Here is a 21,618-nt window from a genome sequence, read left to right on the forward strand (position 1 = left end):
CAGCAAACATTATCTTTAATGGTGAAAAATTGAAAGCATTTCCTCTAAAGTCAGGAACAAGACAAGGGTGCCCACTTTCACCATTACTATTCAACATAGTTTTGGAAGTTTTGGCCACAGCAATCAAGAGCAGAAAAAGAAATAAAAGGAATCCAAATTGGAAAAGAAGAAGTAAAACTCTGTTTGCAGATGACATGATCCTCTACACAGAAAACCCTAAAGACTCCACCAGAAAATTACTAGAGCTAATCAATGAATATAGTAAAGTTGCAAGATATAAAATCAACACAGAGAAATCCCTTGCATTCCTATACACTAATAATGAGAAAATAGAAAGAGAAATTAAGGAAACAATTCCATTCACCATTGCAACGAAAAGAATAAAATACTTAGGAATATATCTACCTAAAGAAACTAAAGACCTATATATAGAAAACTATAAAACACTGGTGAAAGGAATCAAAGAGGACACTAATAGATGGAGAAATATACCATGTTCATGGATTGGAAGAATCAATATAGTGAAAATGAGTATAATACCCAAAGCAATTTATAGATTCAATGCAATCCCTGTCAAGCTACCAACGGTATTCTTCACAGAGCTAGAACAAATAATTTCACAATTTGTATGGAATTACAAAAAACCTCGAATAGCCAAAGCAATCTTGAGAAAGAAGAATGGAACTGGAGGAATCAACCTGCCTGACTTCAGGCTATACTACAAAGCAACAGTCATCAAGACAGTATGGTACTGGCACAAAGACAGAAATATAGATCAATGGAACAAAATCGAAAGCCCAGAGATAAGTCCACACACCTATGGACACCTTATCTTTGACAAAGGAGGCAAGAATATACAATGGATTAAAGACAATCTCTTTAACAAGTGGTGCTGGGAAAACTGGCCAACCACTTGTAAAAGAAGGAAACTAGAACACTTTCTAACACCATACACAAAAATAAACTCAAAATGGATTAAAGATCTAAATGTAAGACCAGAAACTATAAAACTCCTAGAGGAGAACACAGGCAAAACACTCTCCAACATACATCACAGCAGGATCCTCTATGACCCACCTCCCAGAATATTGGAAATAAAAGCAAAAATAAACAAATGGGATCTAATTAAACTTAAAAGCTTCTGTACAACAAAGGAAGTTATAAGCAAGGTGAAAAGACAGCCTTCAGAATGGGAGAAAATAATAGCAAATGAAGCAACTGACAAACAACTAATCTCAAAAATATACAAGCAACTCCTACAGCTCAATTCCAGAAAAATAAATGACCCAATCAAAAAATGGGCCAAAGAACTAAACAGACATTTCTCCAAAGAAGACATACAGATGGCTAACACACACATGAAAAGATGCTCAACATCACTCATTATCAGAGAAATGCAAATCAAAGCCACTATGAGGTACCATTTCACGCCAGTCAGAATGGCTGCGATCCAAAAGTCTACAAGCAATAAATGCTGGAGAGCATGTGGAGAAAAGGGAACCCTCTTACACTGTTGGTGGGAATGCAAACTAGTACAGCCACTATGGAGAAGAGTGTGGAGATTCCTTAAAAAACTGGAAACAGAACTGTCTTATGACCCAGCAATTCCACTGCTGGGCATACACACTGAGGAAACCAGAATTGAAAGAGACACGTGTACCCCAATGTTCATCGCAGCACTGTTTATAATAGCCAGGACACGGAAGCAACCTAGATGTCCATCAGCAGATGAATGGATAAGAAAGCAGTGGTACATACACACAATGGAGTATTACTCAGCCATTAAAAAGAATACATTTGAATCAGTGCTAATGAGGTGGATGAAATTGGAGCCTATTATACAGAGTGAAGTAAGCCAGAAAGAAAAACACCAATACAGTATACTAACGCATATATATGTAATTTACAAAGATGGTAACAATAACCCTTTTGCTGTATACGAGACAGCAAAAGAAACACTGATGTATAGAACAGTCTTTTGGACTCTGTGGGACAGGGATAGGGTGGGATGATTTGGGAGAATGGCACTGAAACATGTATAGTATCATATATGAAACGAGTCACCAGTCCAGGTTCGATGCACGATACTGGATGCTTGGGGCTGGTGCACTGGGACGACCCAGAGGGATGGTATGGGGAAGGAGGAGGGAGGAGGGTTCAGGATGGGGAACACATGTATACCTGTGATGGATTCATTTTGATACATGGCAAAACCAATACAATATTATAAAGTTAAAAAATAAAATTAAATTAAAAAAAAATTATGACATTTTCATCCCACTTGTTTGACTAAGTATGAATAGAATGCTAGATTTCTAATTTATATTCACTCAAAGTTTTGATATAGTTCCATTTATTCTGGCATCTAGACAGTGACAGACTTTATTTTCTTGGGCTCCAAAGTCACTGTGGATGTTGAGTGCAGCCATGGAATTAAAAGATGCTTGTTCCTTGGAAGAAAAGCTATGACAATGTATTAAAAAAGTAGAGACATTACTCTGTGGACAAAGGTCCATATAGTCGAAGCTATGGTTTTTCCAGTAGTCATGTATGGATGTGAGAGTTGGACCATAAAGAAAGCTGAGTGACAAAGAACTGATGTTTTTGAACTGTGGTGTTGGAGAAGACTCTTGAGAGTCCCTTGGACTGCAAGGAGATCCAATCAGTCCATTCTGAAGGAAATCCGTTCTGCATATTCATTGGAAGGACTGATGCTGAAGCTGAAACTCCAATACTTCGGCCACCTGATGTGAAGAACTGACTCATTGGAAAAGACCCTGATGCTGGGAAAGATTGAAGGCAGGAGGAGAAGGGGACGACAGAGGAGGAGAAGGGGACGACAGAGGAGGAGAAGGGGACGACAGAGGAGGAGAAGGGGACGACAGAGGATGAGATGCTTGGATGGCATCACCAACCCAATGGACATGTGCTTGAGCAAGCTCTGGGAGATGATAAAGGACAAGGAGGCCTGGTATGCGGCAGTCCATGGGATCACAGAGTCGGACATGACTGAGCAACTGAACAACAAAGTATTACTGCTAAAAGTCTAGCAATCTTATTTTTTAGTGATTTAAAAAAAAATCTTGAATGAGGTTTGAAACTTTTAATCCAATTCTGAAAATATAAAAAAATACTGTGTTTAAGTAAACCAGAAAGAAAAACACCAATACAGTATACTGACACATATATATGGAATTTAGAAAGATGGTAACGATAACCCTATATGCAAGACAGCAAAAGAGACACAGATGTATAGAACAGTCTTTTGGACTCTGTGGTAGAAGGCGAGGGTGGGATGATTTGAGACAATAGCATTGAAACATGTATATGTGAAACAGATCGCCAGTCTGGGTTCAATGCATGAGACAGGGCACTCAGGGGTACAACGGGATGACCCAGAGGGATGGGATGGGGAGGGAGGTGGGAGGAGGGTTCAGGATGGGGAACACATGTACACCCATGGCTGATTCATGTCAATGTATGGCAAAACCACTACAATATTGTAAAATAATTAGCCTCCAATTAAAATAAATAAATTAAAAAAAATTTTATTAGCTGCTACACACTATATCCTCTACCTTCTTTGGCCAAGGAGAGACCTCTAGATCTCCTAAATGAAATAAAACAGACTGACCTCTTCTGTCCTTTTAAACCTTTGCCATCTCCACTTCAGACTACTATTCTCGATTCCTTCTTATCAATCACTCACCTCCTCTCAGCCATGCCTCCTCATTCCCTGAAGTCTTTGGTACCTGGCTTCTAATCTTACTTTCTCACTACTGCCTGACACCACTGTGATTCATTTTAATCAATATCTTTGTTAAAAGCTCATGTCAATACCCTAACATCAAAGTTCCTTTACATCTGCAATTCCAAATAACCTTTTCTCCACTCTGTGTAGGCAATTTTCCCCAGTGGGCAGACCCTGGAGTTTGTCGATCCACTCCTCCACTCTGTCCACTGCCTCGTTATCCTTCCAAGTGTAACTCCATTTTCATCGATTCTCCTCCTTTGCAGAGCCCTCTTAGCTTCTCTTCCACTCTACCCAGCTTTAAACTGTTCATCCTTTAATACCTCCAATACCTGGCTTGAGATTCATGGACAATTTTTGCAAGGATAGTCTCGCCAACAACTCACTGCTGCAATGACAACTGTCATAAGCAATGCACATTCACACCTCTGAGACTATGTTCATACATTTCCCTTTCTCTGGGACTTTCACCTTCCTGGCAAATTCCTATTCATCCTTCAATAGTTCCCATGCAATTTTCATCAAAGCTGAATTAGCTCCTCTTTTCAGATCATTTTTGTATCAAATAGCTAGCTGCTCATCAAAGTAGACCATTTTTACCTTATCATGTTCAGCACAGCTGAGCCCTAGCTGCTTTTTCAGCTTGTCCAAATTCTAGAAGCAATCCTGACAAGCAAAAAGTACTTTAAAAGACTCATAATCTCTCATGAATCAAGCTCTCAGACCTGGGATCCTGGAACTCATGAACAAAAATCCTCTTAAAACTTGAGTCATCACTGACAACCAGTACACAGTACCTTCAGAGAGAACCACAGGATGGTCACATTATACCCAAGAAGTAGTGTTACCATCCTTGCTCCAGGGATGGCAGAGGTCACAGAGTGGTTTATCTGTCTCTCTCCCAACTGCAACCAATTTCCCTACTTGGTGTCCCAGCACCTCCAAGAGTTGCTGCCTTACCCTGACCATCCAGTTGCTGACCCCATGGTTATATTGATCTTCAGATAATAATGTTCCTTTATGGAGTTCTGACGGAGAAGGCAATGGCAACCCACTCCAGTACTCTTGCTTGGAAAATCCCATGGACGGAGGAGCCTGGTAGGCTGCAGTCCATGGGGTCGCTGAGGGTCAGACACGACTGAGCAACTTCACTTTCACTTTTCACTTTCATGCATTGGAGAAGGAAATGGCAACCCACTCCAGTGTTCCTGCCTGGAGAATCCCAGGGACAGGGGAGCCTGGTGGGCTGCGATCTATGGGGTGACACAGAGTCGGACACGACTGAAGTGACTCAGCAGCAGCAGTAGCATGGAGTTCTGAATCATCTTAGCCTGGGAATCTTTATTTCTCCTTTAAAAGAAAAATTTGTCACCAAGACTGGTGACCTGTTAAGAATCTGGGCTAAGACCGACACACCCTGTCCAGTCAGCCTTTTGAGAATCTCCACTGTAGCAGCTTCAGATCTCCTAGCTCTTCAGCATCCTTCCTTGAGGTGACAACTTTCACATTGCTACGTGAGTACAGACAGCATGTCCTTGTCATCTCCACATCCCCTGTACCCTGACGTAGAGTCTGACTCACAATAAGGAAGAATAAACAGAGGACAGGAGGAAGAAAATGGAAACAGGTAACGGTTGCTCGCTTTCCTTCCAGCGACTCACTTCTCTTTCTGCAGATTCTCAATCTGCTCGGTCAGGACTCTCTCCTCCTGCTGCATAGCTGCCTGCTGCTGCTCTGTGATGTCAGTCTCCAGGGCCACCTCACTAGTCAAGGTCTCTTCCGTAACATCAGACATGGAAGGCAGCCGAACCACAGCAGGAGAGGATGGACATGGATAGTTTCCTCGACGAAGACGCCCCTTGCCCTGCAAAGAAAAATACATGTTAAAGGTAAATTGAGTGACTCCATCAGTTTTACTTGGCCCAGTTAGGATAACAAGTGTAATATTTCCATCACACCTGGTGAATGGTGGGAATAAGTGGAAACATTCTATGAGACCTAAAATATTTATAGGCTAAGTATTTCTTGCCAGAGCACTGGAAAATGGGTATGTAGGGGGGTGGGAGTGTAAGAACACATCGTGTACTGGGATGAGGTTCTCTTTTTTAACTAAGGTATAGTTGTTTTACAATGTTGTATTAGTTTCTTCTGCTGTACAATGAAGTGAATCAGCTATATGTATACACATATTCCCGTTCCTCTTGAACCTCCCTCCCTCCTCCCCTCTTCTGCCCCTCTAAGTTATCACAGAGCTCCAAACTAAGCTCCCTGTGCTATAAAGCAACTTCCCCACTAGCTATTTTACACGTGGTAGTATATATGTATCAATCCTAATCTTTATAATGATATGAGATTCTTCTATTAATCTAAGCTATCTCCTGCAAAACTAAATATCCTGCAAATTAAATATCCACACATGGCTATTTAAATTTTAATTAAATTAAAGTTAAATGGGATGTGGGGGAGGGATAAATTGGGAGATTGGAATTGACATATGTGTATATGACATATGTGTGTACTACTATATATAAAACAGATAACTCATAAGGACCTATTGTACAGCACAGGGAACTCTACTCAATACTCTGTGATGGCCTATATGGGAAAAAACATCTTTAAAAAGAGTGGATATATGTATAAGTGATTCACTTCACTGTACACCTGAAACTAACACAACATTGTAAATCAAGTATACTCCAATAAAACTTTTTTTAATTAAATAGAAGTAAAAATTTAGCTCTGCAATCACCCTAGCCAAATTTCAAAAGTTCAACAGCCACAGGTGGTTAGTGACTACCACAAGGAAAAGTGCAGAAATAGAGCATCTCTATCATCAAACAAAGTTCTGAGGGACAACACTGCTCTACAGGAAGACTATACAAAACAGGTCCTAAAACTCAGTTTTATTTTTTTTAAATACCATTTATATATTATAGGGTGTTAGTGAGAGATATTCTCTAAGAACAACTCAAGAAACTTCCTTCTTGAGATCAGAGGGGGAATAATCTCATTGTTTTAATTGGTTACTTGTATGTAACTTTAGCCTCTGATAATGACAATTAAACCTCCTGCTGAGAACAACTGGATCAAACATAAAAACCTAACAGATTCTTAAAGGCGCTATAGAGTTAACAAGGCAGACCAAAGAGAGGTTGGCCCAGTATTCAGGGCTAATTTATATTTAAGAGGCAGATGAGAGTCTGAACAGAGCTTCTGACAGACTACAGCAGGAGTCAGCAAAACATGGCCTTTGGGCCAAATGTGTCCTAATTGCAGATTTTGTAAATAAAGCTTTACTGAAATACTTTTCTGCTCATTAATTCATGCATTGTCTATGGCTCTTCTGCAGAATAATGGTAGCACTGATAGTTGCAACAGCTTCCATGTTCCACAAAGCCTCAAGTATTTAGGCTATGGTCCTTTAGAGAAAATTTGCCAAGCCCTGGGGTAAGAATAATAGTCCAGACCCAGGCAAGGGTGTGAGCTGTAGTCGGGTGTTGAGTGTGGACTCCATGCATGCCTGATGCTGGGACCCCTAAGGTTTGTAAATTGAAATTATTATAGTCATTGCAGATACTGCAGGCTAGCTTCAAGTTGTCTGAATGGTTCAAAAAAACTGTAATCCCTAAAATTGGATTCAAGTAATCTCAGATTGCTAGTGTCCTAGAACGTGGCAGAAAACAATGAAAACACTGGAGGAAAGTAACACCATCTTAGGTTTCAAAATATTTTTACAAATAATTTTTAAAAATACTTTGCTCACATACAATAAAAAGTAAGCAAGCACAAAAGGAGACAAGACAATGTAAATGGAAACCAGTAAAAACAACAGAAACCCTCAATGACACCAGATATTGTGACTTTCAGAACAGACTCAAAGTAACCATGCTGAAAGACACAGAAAGACATAGCTTAACTAGTGGACTGGAATAGGTCGGAAGAAAATATAAAGAATCAAGCAGAGAAAACAAAACACATTTTTTTCTATAAAAATTCAATAAAGAAGATAAAGAGGACACAATAAAAAGATCTACCATATGCAAAAAGATTACTAGGAGAAAAGAGAGATCCTATAGGAGAAATACGAAAGAAATGATAGCAGAACATCTTTCAAAACCAATTAAAGATATCAACCTACTGACTGCAGAAAATCTTCAACCTCTAGAAAAGATAAACATTGGGTTGGCCAAAAAGTTCATTTGGGTCCTTCCATCTGATGTTATAGGAAAAGCCCAAGCGAACTTTTTGGCCAGTCCAATGAAAAGAAGTCCATACCATACCTAGAGACAGCTGCTAAAAAATAAAGGCAAAAAAAATCTAAAAAGAAGTCAGAAAAAAAAAATGTATCTGCAACAAAGAAGCAAGTATTTGATTCAAGGCTTACTTTTCAACGGAAACAATGGAAGTCAGAAAACAACAAATAGTATTTTCAAAAGATGAAAGGAAAAAGTAACTGCCTGTCTAGAATTCTATACATTGCAAAAGCAGCCTTCAAGAATGAAGTTTAAATAAAGACATTTTCAGACATACTAAGATAGGAAATCTGTCACCAGCACATCTGCACTAAAGGAAGGGCAGACAGAAAATGACCCAAAGAGAAAAGTCAAGGAGAAAGAAATGAAGCAGTTAAAACAGTAAAGATGTAAGTCTAAATGAATTTTCATAAAACATAAGAATAATATATTGCATTTAAAATACAGATAATTTAAAACATCTGCATAACAACAACAGCAATATATCAAACAATAGCTAAAGCATATTAAAGACCTTGTCCTATCTAGGAAAAAAATAAAAGCACCAACTGACTTTGATAAATCAGAGATGCCTGTTGTAATCTTTAGCTGAAAACTAAAAGAAGAGTAAAAAAGTATAAAACTTTAAAACTAAGGAAAAAATTGAATACAATATGTAGTCAAAAGAAAAAGGAAAAAAGAACAAAACAGTAAGAAAGAAACAAAACATATATCAGGTAGGAAAAATTAAAAGCACAAAATAAAACAGTAGATTTAAATCCAAATACATCAGTGATTACATTAAATTAAGTGATTAAATGCATTAGTTAAAACCTGAAGATTATCAGACTGTATTTAAAAAAAGAAAATTCAATTATAGTAAGTTTACAAGGCATGGATATAAAATATTCAAAATTCAGGAAGGCTGAAAGCAAAAAGGCAGGAGTAAAAGACATACCATGTCAGCACAGAGAAAACAAGTGTATACACACAAATCAGTAAAGTAATATACCTAACCAACTTAATAAACACAAGTTATCTAATAGACATATAGAATTCATGACCTAACAACTACAGGATATTTTAAAGCACACACAGCAAAGAGAGTAATAGATTTTCTCTGAAACAGTTTATCTGACCTTTAAAGTAATTTAAAGTAAGTTTTCTGATAGTACAATTACAAAGAGAAAACTAAAAATCCCTATGTATGCAGAATTTAAGAAACACATATCTATGCATCAAGAAGATGTGATACATATATGAAATAATGCAATTTGCAGCAACATGGATGGACCTAGAGACTATTATACTAAATGAAATAAGTCAGAAAGAGAAAAGCAAATGTCATATGACATCACTTATACATGGAATCTAAAATATGACACGAATGAACTTATCTATGAAACAGAAACAGATTCCCAGACACATAGCACAGACTTGTGGTTGCCAAGGGGGACAGTGAGGGAGAGATGGATTAGGAGTTTGGGATTAGCAGATATAAACTATTATATAAAGAAGGATAAATAACAAAGCCCTACTGTACAGCTCAGGGAACTATATTCAATATTCTGTGATAAAACAATAATGGAAAAGAATATGAGAATGATATATGTGTATAAGTGAGTCATTCTGCTGTATGGCAGAAATTAACACAACACTGTAAATCAACTATACTTGAATAAAATTTAAAAAAAGAAAAAGAAATAGACTTCTAAAATACCCATAGCCAAAGAAGAAATCACAACAGGAATTTAAAAAGTCTTTGAACTAAACAATATAAAAATCTGTGGGATACAGTTTAACCCTGTTGATCTTAAAAGTTATAAGCTTTATATGCATACATTAGAAAAAAAAAGGTTAAAAATTAAAAAGGTAAGTACTTTAGAAAACTTTAGAAAAAAGGTATCTCTTTTAGAAAACTAGGGAAAGAACAACAAAATAAACCCAATGAGAGAAAAAGGAAATAAAGAGTAAATAAACACTAGAAAAAAGAGGACCAAAGGCAAACGCAGCTCTTTGAAACAACTAATAAAGAATTTTAAATGCTGGCAAAATTGATAAGAAAGAAAGAAATCACAAATAACCAAAGGAATGAAAAAGGGGGCACTATCCAAATCTAGTAGACATGAAAAAGATAAGAGGCTACTATGAACAACTCTATGTTAATAAATCTGAAATTTTATACAAAGTGGAGAAATTTCTACAAAAGTCCAAATAACTAATACTGTCAAGGAAATAAAAAAAAAAAATGTGATTAAGTTTATAAACTTAATCTATAAATAACATCTTTATAGACAGAAAACTGGAAGCTTAGATGATTTCACCAGTAAACAAGAAGAAATAAAACACAAATTCTTCCACAGAATTAAAGACAAGGACTACTCTCCTGCTCGCCACAACTAGAGAAAGAAAAGCCCACACAGCAATGAAGACCCAGCACATCCATAAATAAACAAAAATTATAAAAAAGGACTACTCTCCAACTCATTTTTAGAGGCTAGCATAAACTAGATATTAAAACATAGGACATTAAAAGGAAAGTTTATTAAGGGACAATTTTACTCAAACAAAGGTGCAAAAATTCTAAACATACTATAAATCAATATCAATAAAAATCCCAAGACAATTTTTGTGAAGCTGATTCTATAATTTATATGGCAATATATACAGAGCCAAGAATAGTCAAAACACTATTGAAGAAGGTAGAATGACTTGTTCTAGCAGGTATTTTTAGAAAGCTATACTAATTGAAATAGTGGTGTTGATAAAAAGACAGTAAAAATAGACGAGAAAGAGATCCATGAATATAAAGACCACTCCCTACATTATATCATATACAAAAATATTTTCAGGTGGATTATACACTTAAATGTGAAAGGTGAAACAATAAAGCTTGTACACAATAATAAAGATTATCTTCATAACTTAAGATTGTAAAAAAAATTCTTAAACATGACCCTAAAAATACTAGTCTAAAGAAAAAGATTGGTAAGTTAGGCTACATTAAAATTAAGAACATCCTGTTCAATGAAAGACACCTTTAATAGTGGAAGAAGAAATTACACAACGGAAGTAATCAATAAAGGGCTTATATCCAGAATCCATTAAGAACTCTTTCAAATCAGAAAAAGGCAGACAACCCCATCAGAAAAATGACCAAGAGTTGTGAACAGGTCCTCCATCAAAGAGGATATCCAAACTGCCAACATACTTACGAAAAAGTGCTTAAGCACATTAGAGTCACAATACAGAAATTTAAAATGAAACCCTAATGACACAAAATCACTGCAGATGGTGATTGCAGCAATGAAATTAAAAGACACTTACTCCTTGGAAGGAAAGTTATGACCAACCTAGACAGCATATTAAAAAGCAGAGACATTACTTTGCCGACAAAGGTTCGTCTAGTCAAGGCTGTGGTTTTTCCAGTGGTCATGTATGGATGTGAGAGTTGGACTATAAAGAAAGCTGAGCACTGAAGAACTGATGCTTTTGAACAGTGGTGTTGGAGAAGACTCTTGAGAGTCCCTTGGACTGCAAAGAGATCCAACCAGTCCATCCTAAAGATCAGTCCTGGGTGTTCATTGGAAGGACCGATGTTGAAGCTGAAATTTCAATACTTTGGCCACCTGATGTGAAGAGCTGACTCATTTGAAAAGACTCTGATGCTGGGAAAGATTGAGGGTAGGAGGAAAAGGGGACGACAGAGGATGAGATGGTTGGATGGCATCACCAACTCAATGGACATGGGTTTGGGTGGACTCTGCGAGTTGGTGATGGACAGGGAGGCCTGGCATGCTGCGATTCATGGGGTTGCAAAGAGTCGGACACGACTGAGTGACCGAACTGAACTGAACTGAACTAATGATACACCCATTAAAATGGCTAAAATTAAAGAATCTGACAATATAAGAGCTGGGAAGGAAGTGAAGCAATTGGGAACTCTCATGCACTGCTAGTACAATACAACTCTTTTGGAAAAAAAGTTTGTCATTATGGACTCAGGATGAAAACAAATTTTACACACACACATATATATATATATCCTGTGACCCAGGATATAGTATTGCACTCCTGTATAACCCCCACAAAAATACATCCATGTCACCATCAAAATTAAATGTATCAGAATGTTCATAGAAGCATTACTCATAATTCCCCAAAATACAAGCCCCATGTCCATCAACACTAGAATAGATTAACTGTGGTATAAGCATACACTAAAATACTATTACAGTAACAAGTATGTGCTATAATGAAACACAATAATATGGACAAGTCTTACACATATAAGGTTGAGTGAAATAAATCGGATATAAAATACCTATTATATGAGTCCATTTATATAAAGCTTAAAAACAGAACTATAGTGCTCAGGGATACACACTTAAATGGGAAAACAACAAAGAAACAGAGTAAGTGATTAACACAATACTCAGATTATTGCTTACTTTGGGGGGAGGGAAAGCATTATGATTGGAAAGAAAAAGATAAGAGCTTCTGGGGGTTCTATATCTTGATCTAAGGGTGGTACATGGATGCTCATAATTCATCAAGACATGTATATATGTCTCCGTCCTTTTCTATATGTGTCATATTTCTCAATAAAGCCAGTTCCTCTTCAAAGCTAGTTATGTGTGCAAAATACTACTATCTTTTGAGAAGATCTGTCTCAGAAACTGCTGAGCTAGCCCAAATGACAAGGTGAAAGTGGAGGGTAGTTCTAAAGACGTTCAGGCTCATTCTTCCAAACGTATGCCCTCTAAAACATGCAACACGATGAAAATCAGGAGGATGACAAGATTGCTATTCCACTTTTAGTTCTGGGATCAAGAGGTGAGGAATATGTTATGAAAGCCCTCAACACCAAGGATCAAATTTCACCATATATATGGAAACACAAAAAACCTCGAATAGAGAAAGCAATCTTGAAGAAGAAAAATGGAACTGGAGAAATCAACCTTCCTGACTTCAGACTATACTACAAAGCTAGACATCAAGACAGTATGGTACTGGCACAAAGACAGAAATATAGACCAGTAGAACAAAACAGACAACCCAGAGATAAATCCACAAACCTTATCTTTGACAAAGGCAACAAAAATACACAATGGAGAAAAGACAATCTCTTTAACAAGTGGTACTAGGAAAACTGGTCAACCATCTGTAAAAGAATGAAACCAGGATACTTTCTATCACCATACACAAAAATAAACTCCAAATGGATTAAAGATCTAAATGTAAGACCAGAAAACTATAAAGCTCTTAGAAGAAAACATAAGCAGAACACTCTTTGACATAAATCACAGCAAGATCCTCTATGACCCACCTCCCAGAGTAATGGAAATGAAAACAAAAATAAACAAATGGGACCTAATTAAACTTGAAAGTTTTTGTACAACGAAGGAAACTATAAGCAAGGTAAAAAAAGGCAGCCTTCAGAATGGGAGAAAATAATAGCAAATGAAACAACTGATAAAGAATTAATCTCCAAAATATACAAGCAGCTCATGCAGATCAATACCAGATAAATGAATGATCCAATCAAAAAGTGGGCCAAAGAACTGAACAGACATTTCTCCAAAGAAGACATATGATGGCTAATGTGCTTTGTTGCTCAGTCGTGTCCGACTCTTTGTGACCCCAAGGACTGTAGTCCAGCAGGCTCCTCTGTCCACAGGGTTTCTCCAGGCAAGTATACTAGTGTGGGCTGCCATGGAGTTCACTGGAGATGGCTAATAAACACATGAAAAGATGCTCAACATCACTCATCAACAGATAAATGCAAATCAAAACCACAATTAGGTACCAACTCACGCCAGTCAGAATGGCTGCCATCAAAAAGTCTACAAACAGTAAATGCTAGAGAGAGTGTGGAGAAAAGGGAACCCTCTTACACCGTTGGTGGGACTGCAAACTAGTACAGCCACTAAGGAGAACAGTGTGGAGATTCTTTAAAAAACTGGAAACAGAACTGCCATACGACCCAGCAATCCCGCTGCTCGGCATACGTACTGAGGAAACCAGAACTGAAAGAACACTGTATTCCAATGTTCACTGCAGTACTGTTTACAATAGCTAGGATGTGGAAGCAACCTAGATGTCCATCGGCAGACGAATGGATAAGGAAGTTGTGGTACATATACAAAATGGAATATTACTTAGCTATAAAAAAGAACGCATTTGAGTCAGTTCTAATGAGGTGGATGAAACTGGAGCCTGTTATACACAGTGAAGTATACAGAAGTATACAGAAAGAGAAACACCAATACAGTATATTAATGCATACATATGGAATTTAGAGATGGTAACAATGACCATATATACAAGATGGCAAAAGAGACACAGATGTAAAGAACAGACTTTTGGACTATGTGGGAGAAAGCGAGGGTGGGATGATTTGAGAAAATAGCATTGAAACATGTATATTACCATATGTAAAATAGATGACCAGTGCAAGTTCAATGCATGAAGCCGGGCACTCAAAGCCAGTGCACTGGGACAACCCAAAGGGATAGGGTGGGGAAGGAGGTGGGAGGGGGTGTTCAGGATGAGGGGACACATATGCACTCGTGGCTGACTCATGTCTATATATGGCAAAAACCACCACAGTATTGTAAAGTAATCAGCTTCCAAATAAAAAAAAAAAAAATCAGTCTGCCAATTTAATGAAGGATGACCCCAGATAAGACAGCATTGTGGAATGGAGGCAGAGAATGGGGTTTTGAGTGTTAAAGTCCATTATGACTGGTCAGGATCACATTATAAACTCCAAGACATCTTTTCATTACATACGATTTTGACTATTTTAATGAAGCCAAATGAACAACTAAAACTTAATGTGATATAAAAGCCTCAGGGAGCTGGAAAAAAATCTGAGCTTATCCCTAGTATTCACTTCCCAGTATCAATAAAACAGCTGCCTGTGTTCTGAGTTCATACCATCACCTGGCCACCTAAGTACCTCACAATGGGTTAGTTAAGAATCACTTAACAGAGCTGAAGAAAATCAATCTTTCTAGGTATGCTCTCTCTCTTAAGATAGGATTAAATAAAAATTAAGAAAGAACTCCTACAGCCCAGAGTTCTCTTATAAGGTCAGAGAAAGTAAATCTTAAAGTTAATTACATAGAGCTTTTAGAAACATGGGAAAATGTTAATACTGTGTTATTAACATTTTATTATTTTTATATTTATATTATTTATATAATATATACATATATTTATATATTTATATAATAATAAATATATTAATTATTTTATGGCCTAAGAACTAGGCCATAAATAAGTATATCATAGGTTCTCTTAAAATCTGCAAATACATCAAGGTATTTCCCAAGTGGAATAATATCCTTTATTCTCCATACTTTTCTGTACCTCCCAACTTTTCCATAATAAGCACAAAGTTTTTTTTAATGAGTTTTTTTATAGCAACATTTAATATATATTCTTTTCAAGTGTTTTTACTCATAATTGCTCTTTTACATTCAATAGACTGAAAAAGGCAAATATTTTCTCTGCATTATGATAAAAACACATTTGACCTCGTGGACTCCCTGGAAAAAGCAGTTAACACTCTAAGAAGTGGTTTATAGTAACCTCTTTTCATTTTCCACTAGATAGCTGGTCTTTCTCCTATCTATTTATAGGGGTTTTTGCTCATTAACTAAGGAAAATTAGACTTTGTGATATGATTTGTAAATATTTCCTAAGGTATATTATTTCCCTTTTGCTTTGCTATGGTCATTTTGTCATGCATAACTTGATAACTATGCCAATGAACCTATCAACTTTTAATAGTTTTATATAATAGAAAAACCTCCTCTACTCCAAGATCAGAGTATATTTTTCTATCATAATAGGGATTTTATTGGTTTTGATTGATCACATAGTTCATGAACAATGTATACTTTACTACACTTACTGAAAGATCTATAAAAACATATTGTAAATCCTTTTCTGAACAGTTATCCCAGTGACTTTTCAGCTTAAACTTTAAAGAAAAACTTTCTAAAATTAAGATTTTTAACTATACTTTTAAGTGTTGATGAGTATTAAGTCTAAAGTCTCACTAATCCATGATATAATATCATACACAATATTCAGATTTCCAACCTCTTATCAACAGTTACTAGGAAAAGCAATTATGACAGAAAGCCAAGATCAAGGATCTGGTGTAAGATGTTACCATGCTTATGGAGAGTTAACTATTTTCAGTTTGTAAAGAAAAATAAACTAGCACTTGATTTCACCCTTTCAAGATCGGAGGAGGTGGAATTCCCTTCTTCTTAAAATACATATTTGTAATTGAACTCATGGAAACAGAGTAGATTGGTGGTTTCCAGGGGAAAACGGGTGACAGTGGTCAAAGGGTACAAATTTCCAGTTATATGATAATAAGTTCTGGAGATATAAGGTACAGCATGCTGACTACAGTTAACAATACTGTACTGCATATTTAAATGCTGCTAACAGAGTAAATCTTAAATGTTGTCAACAGCAAAAATAAAAAAAGAAAGAAGCAACTATATGAAGTAATGAATGTGTTAACTTATCTCATTATGACAATCATTTCATAAAATATACATATATCAAATCATCATGCTGTACACCTTAAATTTACACAATGTTGTATGTCAATTAAATCTCACTATATACACTGGGGGGCTTCCCTGGTGGCTCAGATGGTAAAGAATACACCTGCATAGGGGGAGACCTGGGTTCAGTCCCTGGCTTGGGAAGTTCCCCTGGAGGAGAGCATGGCAACACACTCCAGTATTCTTGCCTGAAGAATCCCAATGGACAGAGGAGCCTGGTGGACTATAGTCCATGGGGTTGCAAAGAGTTGGGCATGATTGAGCAATTAAGCACATAACACACTGGGAGAAGAAAGAAAAAACCAACACACATGTATTTAGAGCTCTAAAAGAGCGCATTTTTAAAAATGCAACATATATACACTGCTGAATTTTACATGGATAGCCAACAAAGTCTTACTCTATAGCACAAGAGAACTCTGCTCAATGTTATGTGGCAGCCTGGATGGGAGGGGAGTTTGGGGGAAAATAGATACATGTATATGCATGGCTGAGTCCCTCTGCTGTTCACTTGAAACTATCACAGCATTGTTAATCAGCTATATTCCAATATAAAATAAAAAGTCTAAAAAACTGATCTAAAAATAATTCTGGATTGTACAAGATGTACAATATAGGGCCCACTGACTTGATAAATTATATTAATTCGATCACATTTGGTTTCAGTGTCTGTGTTACCCTAACGTGAGTGTTTTTAGTTTCTTGGGTAGCCACTTCAGCCTGTTTTCCTTTTGCTCCCCTTTTTCATTTGTTCCTATTTTTTTCCCCTAAAGATGTATCCTTTTACACTTCCCATTATGTATTTGTTTCCATTTTTATAGAAAAGGTGGAGCTGATAACCTTTTTCATCTGAAAGGGCAATTAAGCTCCATAGTCAGGTAGATCAGTTGAAGTTGACAGTGAACAGACACATTAATTGAGAATAATCAAGTTATACCATGCAGGAGATAGCTGACATACTCAAATATCTAAATCAAACACTGGAAATCATTTGCACCAGCTTGGCAAATCAATTTGATGTTTGGGTTCCACGTAAGTTAAGCAAACAAACAAACAAACAAAAACCCCTTTTGACTGTATTTCTGCATGCAATTCTCTCCTGAAACATAAAGAAAATATGCAGTTTTTAAAGCAGACTGTGATGGATGATGATGTGTATACTGTACAATAATACAGGATGGGAGAGTTTGTGGGACAAGTGAAATGAACCACCACCACCATACCAAATGCTGGTCTTCATCCAAAGAAAGTGATGTAGTGTATATAGTGGGACTGGAAGGGAGTGCTCTATATTGAACTCCTTCTAGAAAACCATTAATTCCAACAAGTACTGCTCCCAATTAGACCAACTGAAGGCAGCACTTCATGAAAAACATCTGGAATCTTTGCTCAAGAAGATAAGTTTTGGCAAGATGGAATTATGAAGTTGCCTGTAAAATGGCAGAAAGTAGTGGAACAAAATGGTAAATGTGTTGTTCAATAAAGTTTTTGGTGAAAATTAGAGATGTGCCTTTTATTTTTATTTAAAAAACCAAAGAACTTTTTGGCCAACCAAATACCATGTTCATGGACTGTAAAAATTAGTATTGTTAATATCACCACACTATCCAAAGCAATCTACAGATTCAATATAATCCCTATCAAAACACCTAAGAAATTTTTCACAGAACTAGAACAAATAATTCTAAAATCTGTATGAAAACATAGAACATTCCAAATAACCAATCTCGAGAAAGAAAAACAAAACTGGAAGTATCACATTTCCTAATTTCAAAATTTACTGCAAAGCTACACTGACGAAAACAGTTTGGTACTGGAAAACAGACATATAGATCAATAGAACAGATACAGAGTATGCAGAAATAAACTCATGCTTATAGTTAATTATCTACAACAAAGAAGGCAAGGAGAAACAAGAGGAAGAGACAGCTTCTTCAACAAATTGTTGGGACAACTGGACAGCTACACACAAAAGAATAAAACTTTCTCAAACCATATACAAAAATAAATACAAAATGCATTAAAGACTTAAATGTAAGACCTGAAACTCCTAGAAGAAAACACAGGCAGTACACTCTTTGACAGTGGTGTTAATATTTTTTTGGATATGTCTCCTCAGGCAAGGGAAACAAAAGCAAAAATAAACAAATGGGACTACATGAAAATAAAAAGCTTTTGTATAGCAAAGGAAGTTATCAACAAAATTAAAAGGTAGCCTACTGAACGTGAGAAGATATTTGCAAATAATATATCTAACAAGGAGTTAATATCCAAAATACTCAAAGAACCCATACAACTCAACTTCAAACAAAAAACAACCTAATTAAAAAATGAGCAGAGCACCTGCATAGACGTTTTTTCCAAAGACAACATATAAATGGCCCAAAGACTCATGAAAAGATGCTGGACATCACTATCATCAGAGAAATGCAAATCAAAACTACAATGAGCTATCACCTCACACCTGTCAGAATGGTTATTATCCAAAAGATAGCATGTAAGTGTTGGTGAGGATATGGAGAAAACCCTTGTGCACTATTGGTAGGAAGGTAAATTGGTACAGCTGCTAGGAAAATACTATGAAGGTGCCTCAAAAAATTAAAAATACTACCATATTATCTTACAATTCCACTCCTAGGTATTTATCATAGGAAAACAAAAACACTAATTCAAAAAGATCTATACACCCCTATGTTCACTGCAGCATTATTTACAATAGTCCACATATAAAAGCAATACACATACACGTACACACACACACACACACAGGAATATTACTCAGTCATAGAAAAGAATGAAATCTTGTCATTAGCAACAACATGGATGGCCCTAGGCTATTATACTAACTGAAATAAGTCAAACAGAAAAAGACAAGTAATGCATGACTTCACTTATATGTGAAATATAAAAACAGTCACAATGAAACAAACAGATTAATAGATACAGAGAACAAACTGGTGGTTGCCAAAGAGGAGAGGGATGAGTTAAACAGGTGAGGGAGATTAAGCGGTACAAACTTATAAAATAAATAAGTCACAAGGATGTAATGGGGACTATAGTCAATTATACTGTAATATTAAAAACTCTGTACAGCGACAGGTTAGACTAATAATAGTGGTCATTTTGTAATGTATAAAAATATCAAATCACTATGTACACTGCAGCATTATTTATAATAGCCAGGACAGGCAAGCAACCTAAATGTCCATCAACAGAGAAATGGATATACAAGATGTCAAACTTATATACAATGGAGTATTATTAAGCCATAAAAAAGAATGGAATTGTGCCATTTGCAGAGACATGGATAGACTGAGAGATAGTTATACAGAGTAAAGTAAGGCAGAAAGAGAAAAACATCATACAGTGTCATTTGTAAGTAGAATTTAGGAAAATAGTACACACCAACTTATTTGCAAAGCAAACACAGAAACAGACATAGAGAACAAACTTATAGATACCAGGGAAGAAGGGTGGGTGGGATGAACTGGGAGATTGGAATTGATATATATATACACTACTATTTATAAAGTAGATTGGAGAAGGCGATGGCACCCCACTCCAGTACTCTTGCCTGGAAAATCCCATGGATGGAGGAGCCTGGTGGGCTGCAGTCCATGGGGTCGCTGAGGGTCGGACACGACTGAGCGACTTCACTTTCACTTTTCACTTTCATGCATTGGAGAAGGAAATGGCAACCCACTCCAGTGTTCTTGCCTGGAGAATCCCAGGGACGGGGGAGCCGGGTGGGCTGCCATCTCTGGGGTCGCACAGAGTCGGACATGACTGAAACGACTTAGCAGCAGCAGCAGCAGCAGCAGCAACAGATCCTCTCTCCATCATGTTGGGTGTTACAACAATAAATGAATAGATGAATTTGGGAAGAACTGACAACCTTTATAAATTCAGTCTTCATTTTCAAATCATTTATTTGTTTAAATCTTTTGTAATTCTTGGGGCCTAAGACTTTCTCTATATAAATCTTCAACATTTCTTATTCTAGATTTCTTTGTTCAAGATATTCCTTGGTATTTTATGTTGCTGTTTTGAATGTATGTGCATGCTAATACAATGTATGTGTGAGTATTCTTCTTCCCTTATATCATCCAACTGGTACTACAAAATCATTCATTGTACCCAGATACTCTATCATTTGTAACTGCTTTTGAGCTGATTTTTTTTGAGTTCTGCACGTATATAATAATAATGAAAATGGTGATAATTTTACCTTTTCTTCTACATTTATATCTTTGATTCCTTTTATTATCTAATTGCAGTAGCTAGTTCCTCCAAAACAAGGTCAAATAATAGTGAGGATAACAGACAATGAGGGTAACTGGCTTTTCCTAATTTTAATTAGAAAGCTTCCAATGTTTCTCCAGTAAGCAAGATACTTGTTGGGGGGTGGGGAGGGGAACAGATATATTTTATCATGCTATGAAACTACAGCTATATCACCATATTTTAATAAGATTTGAAAAATAATATCTATATAATTATATCAAATGCTTCTTAAATATCTATAAGGATAATATAACTTGATTTTTTTCCCTACAGATCAATTGTGTGTGTGTGTTGTGTTTAGTCGCTCAGTCTTGTCTAACTCTTTGTGACCCCGTGACCCCAATGCAGCCCACCAGGTTCTTCTGTCCATGGGATTTCCCAGGCAAGAATACTGGTGTAGGTTGCCATTTCTCCTCTAGGGGATCTTGCCAACCCAGGGATTGAACCTACATCTCCTGTATCTCCTGTGCCCTTCCCTGCTGAGTAACATGGTGAATTATGCTATTAAAGTCATTCTTGCATTCCTCGGTTAAATCACACTTAGTCAAAGTTTAGGTTTATGGGCCACTGAGTTACGCTTGATAGTATTTTAACTTGGGATTTTTGGATTAATATTCACAGATGTAGCAGTTCTGAAATTATATATCAAATGTTTTACTGCTATACATACATATCAATATGTATTTGTACATATGCATATATGTGCGTATATAAAGACATATATGTAGAAGTATACATATATATATGTATCAAG

The 21,618-nt window shown here is 36.5% G+C and overlaps 1 protein-coding gene across 11 annotated transcripts in view; it reads right to left on the reverse strand.

Annotated features, from left to right (window-relative positions):
* Positions 1 to 21,618, reverse strand: part of MYO9A (myosin IXA) — a 258,450-nt gene that overhangs the window by 9,568 nt on the left and 227,264 nt on the right. For all 11 annotated transcript variants that reach the window (XM_019968212.2, XM_019968211.2, XM_019968209.2 and 8 more), the window contains one exon: positions 5,413 to 5,615. In XM_019968212.2, coding sequence (XP_019823771.1) covers positions 5,413 to 5,615 — 203 coding nt within the window. The remainder of the gene's footprint in view (positions 1 to 5,412; positions 5,616 to 21,618) is intronic.

This window comes from Bos indicus, chromosome 10, assembly GCF_029378745.1.
Source record: "Bos indicus isolate NIAB-ARS_2022 breed Sahiwal x Tharparkar chromosome 10, NIAB-ARS_B.indTharparkar_mat_pri_1.0, whole genome shotgun sequence".
Taxonomy (NCBI): Eukaryota; Metazoa; Chordata; class Mammalia; order Artiodactyla; family Bovidae; genus Bos; species Bos indicus.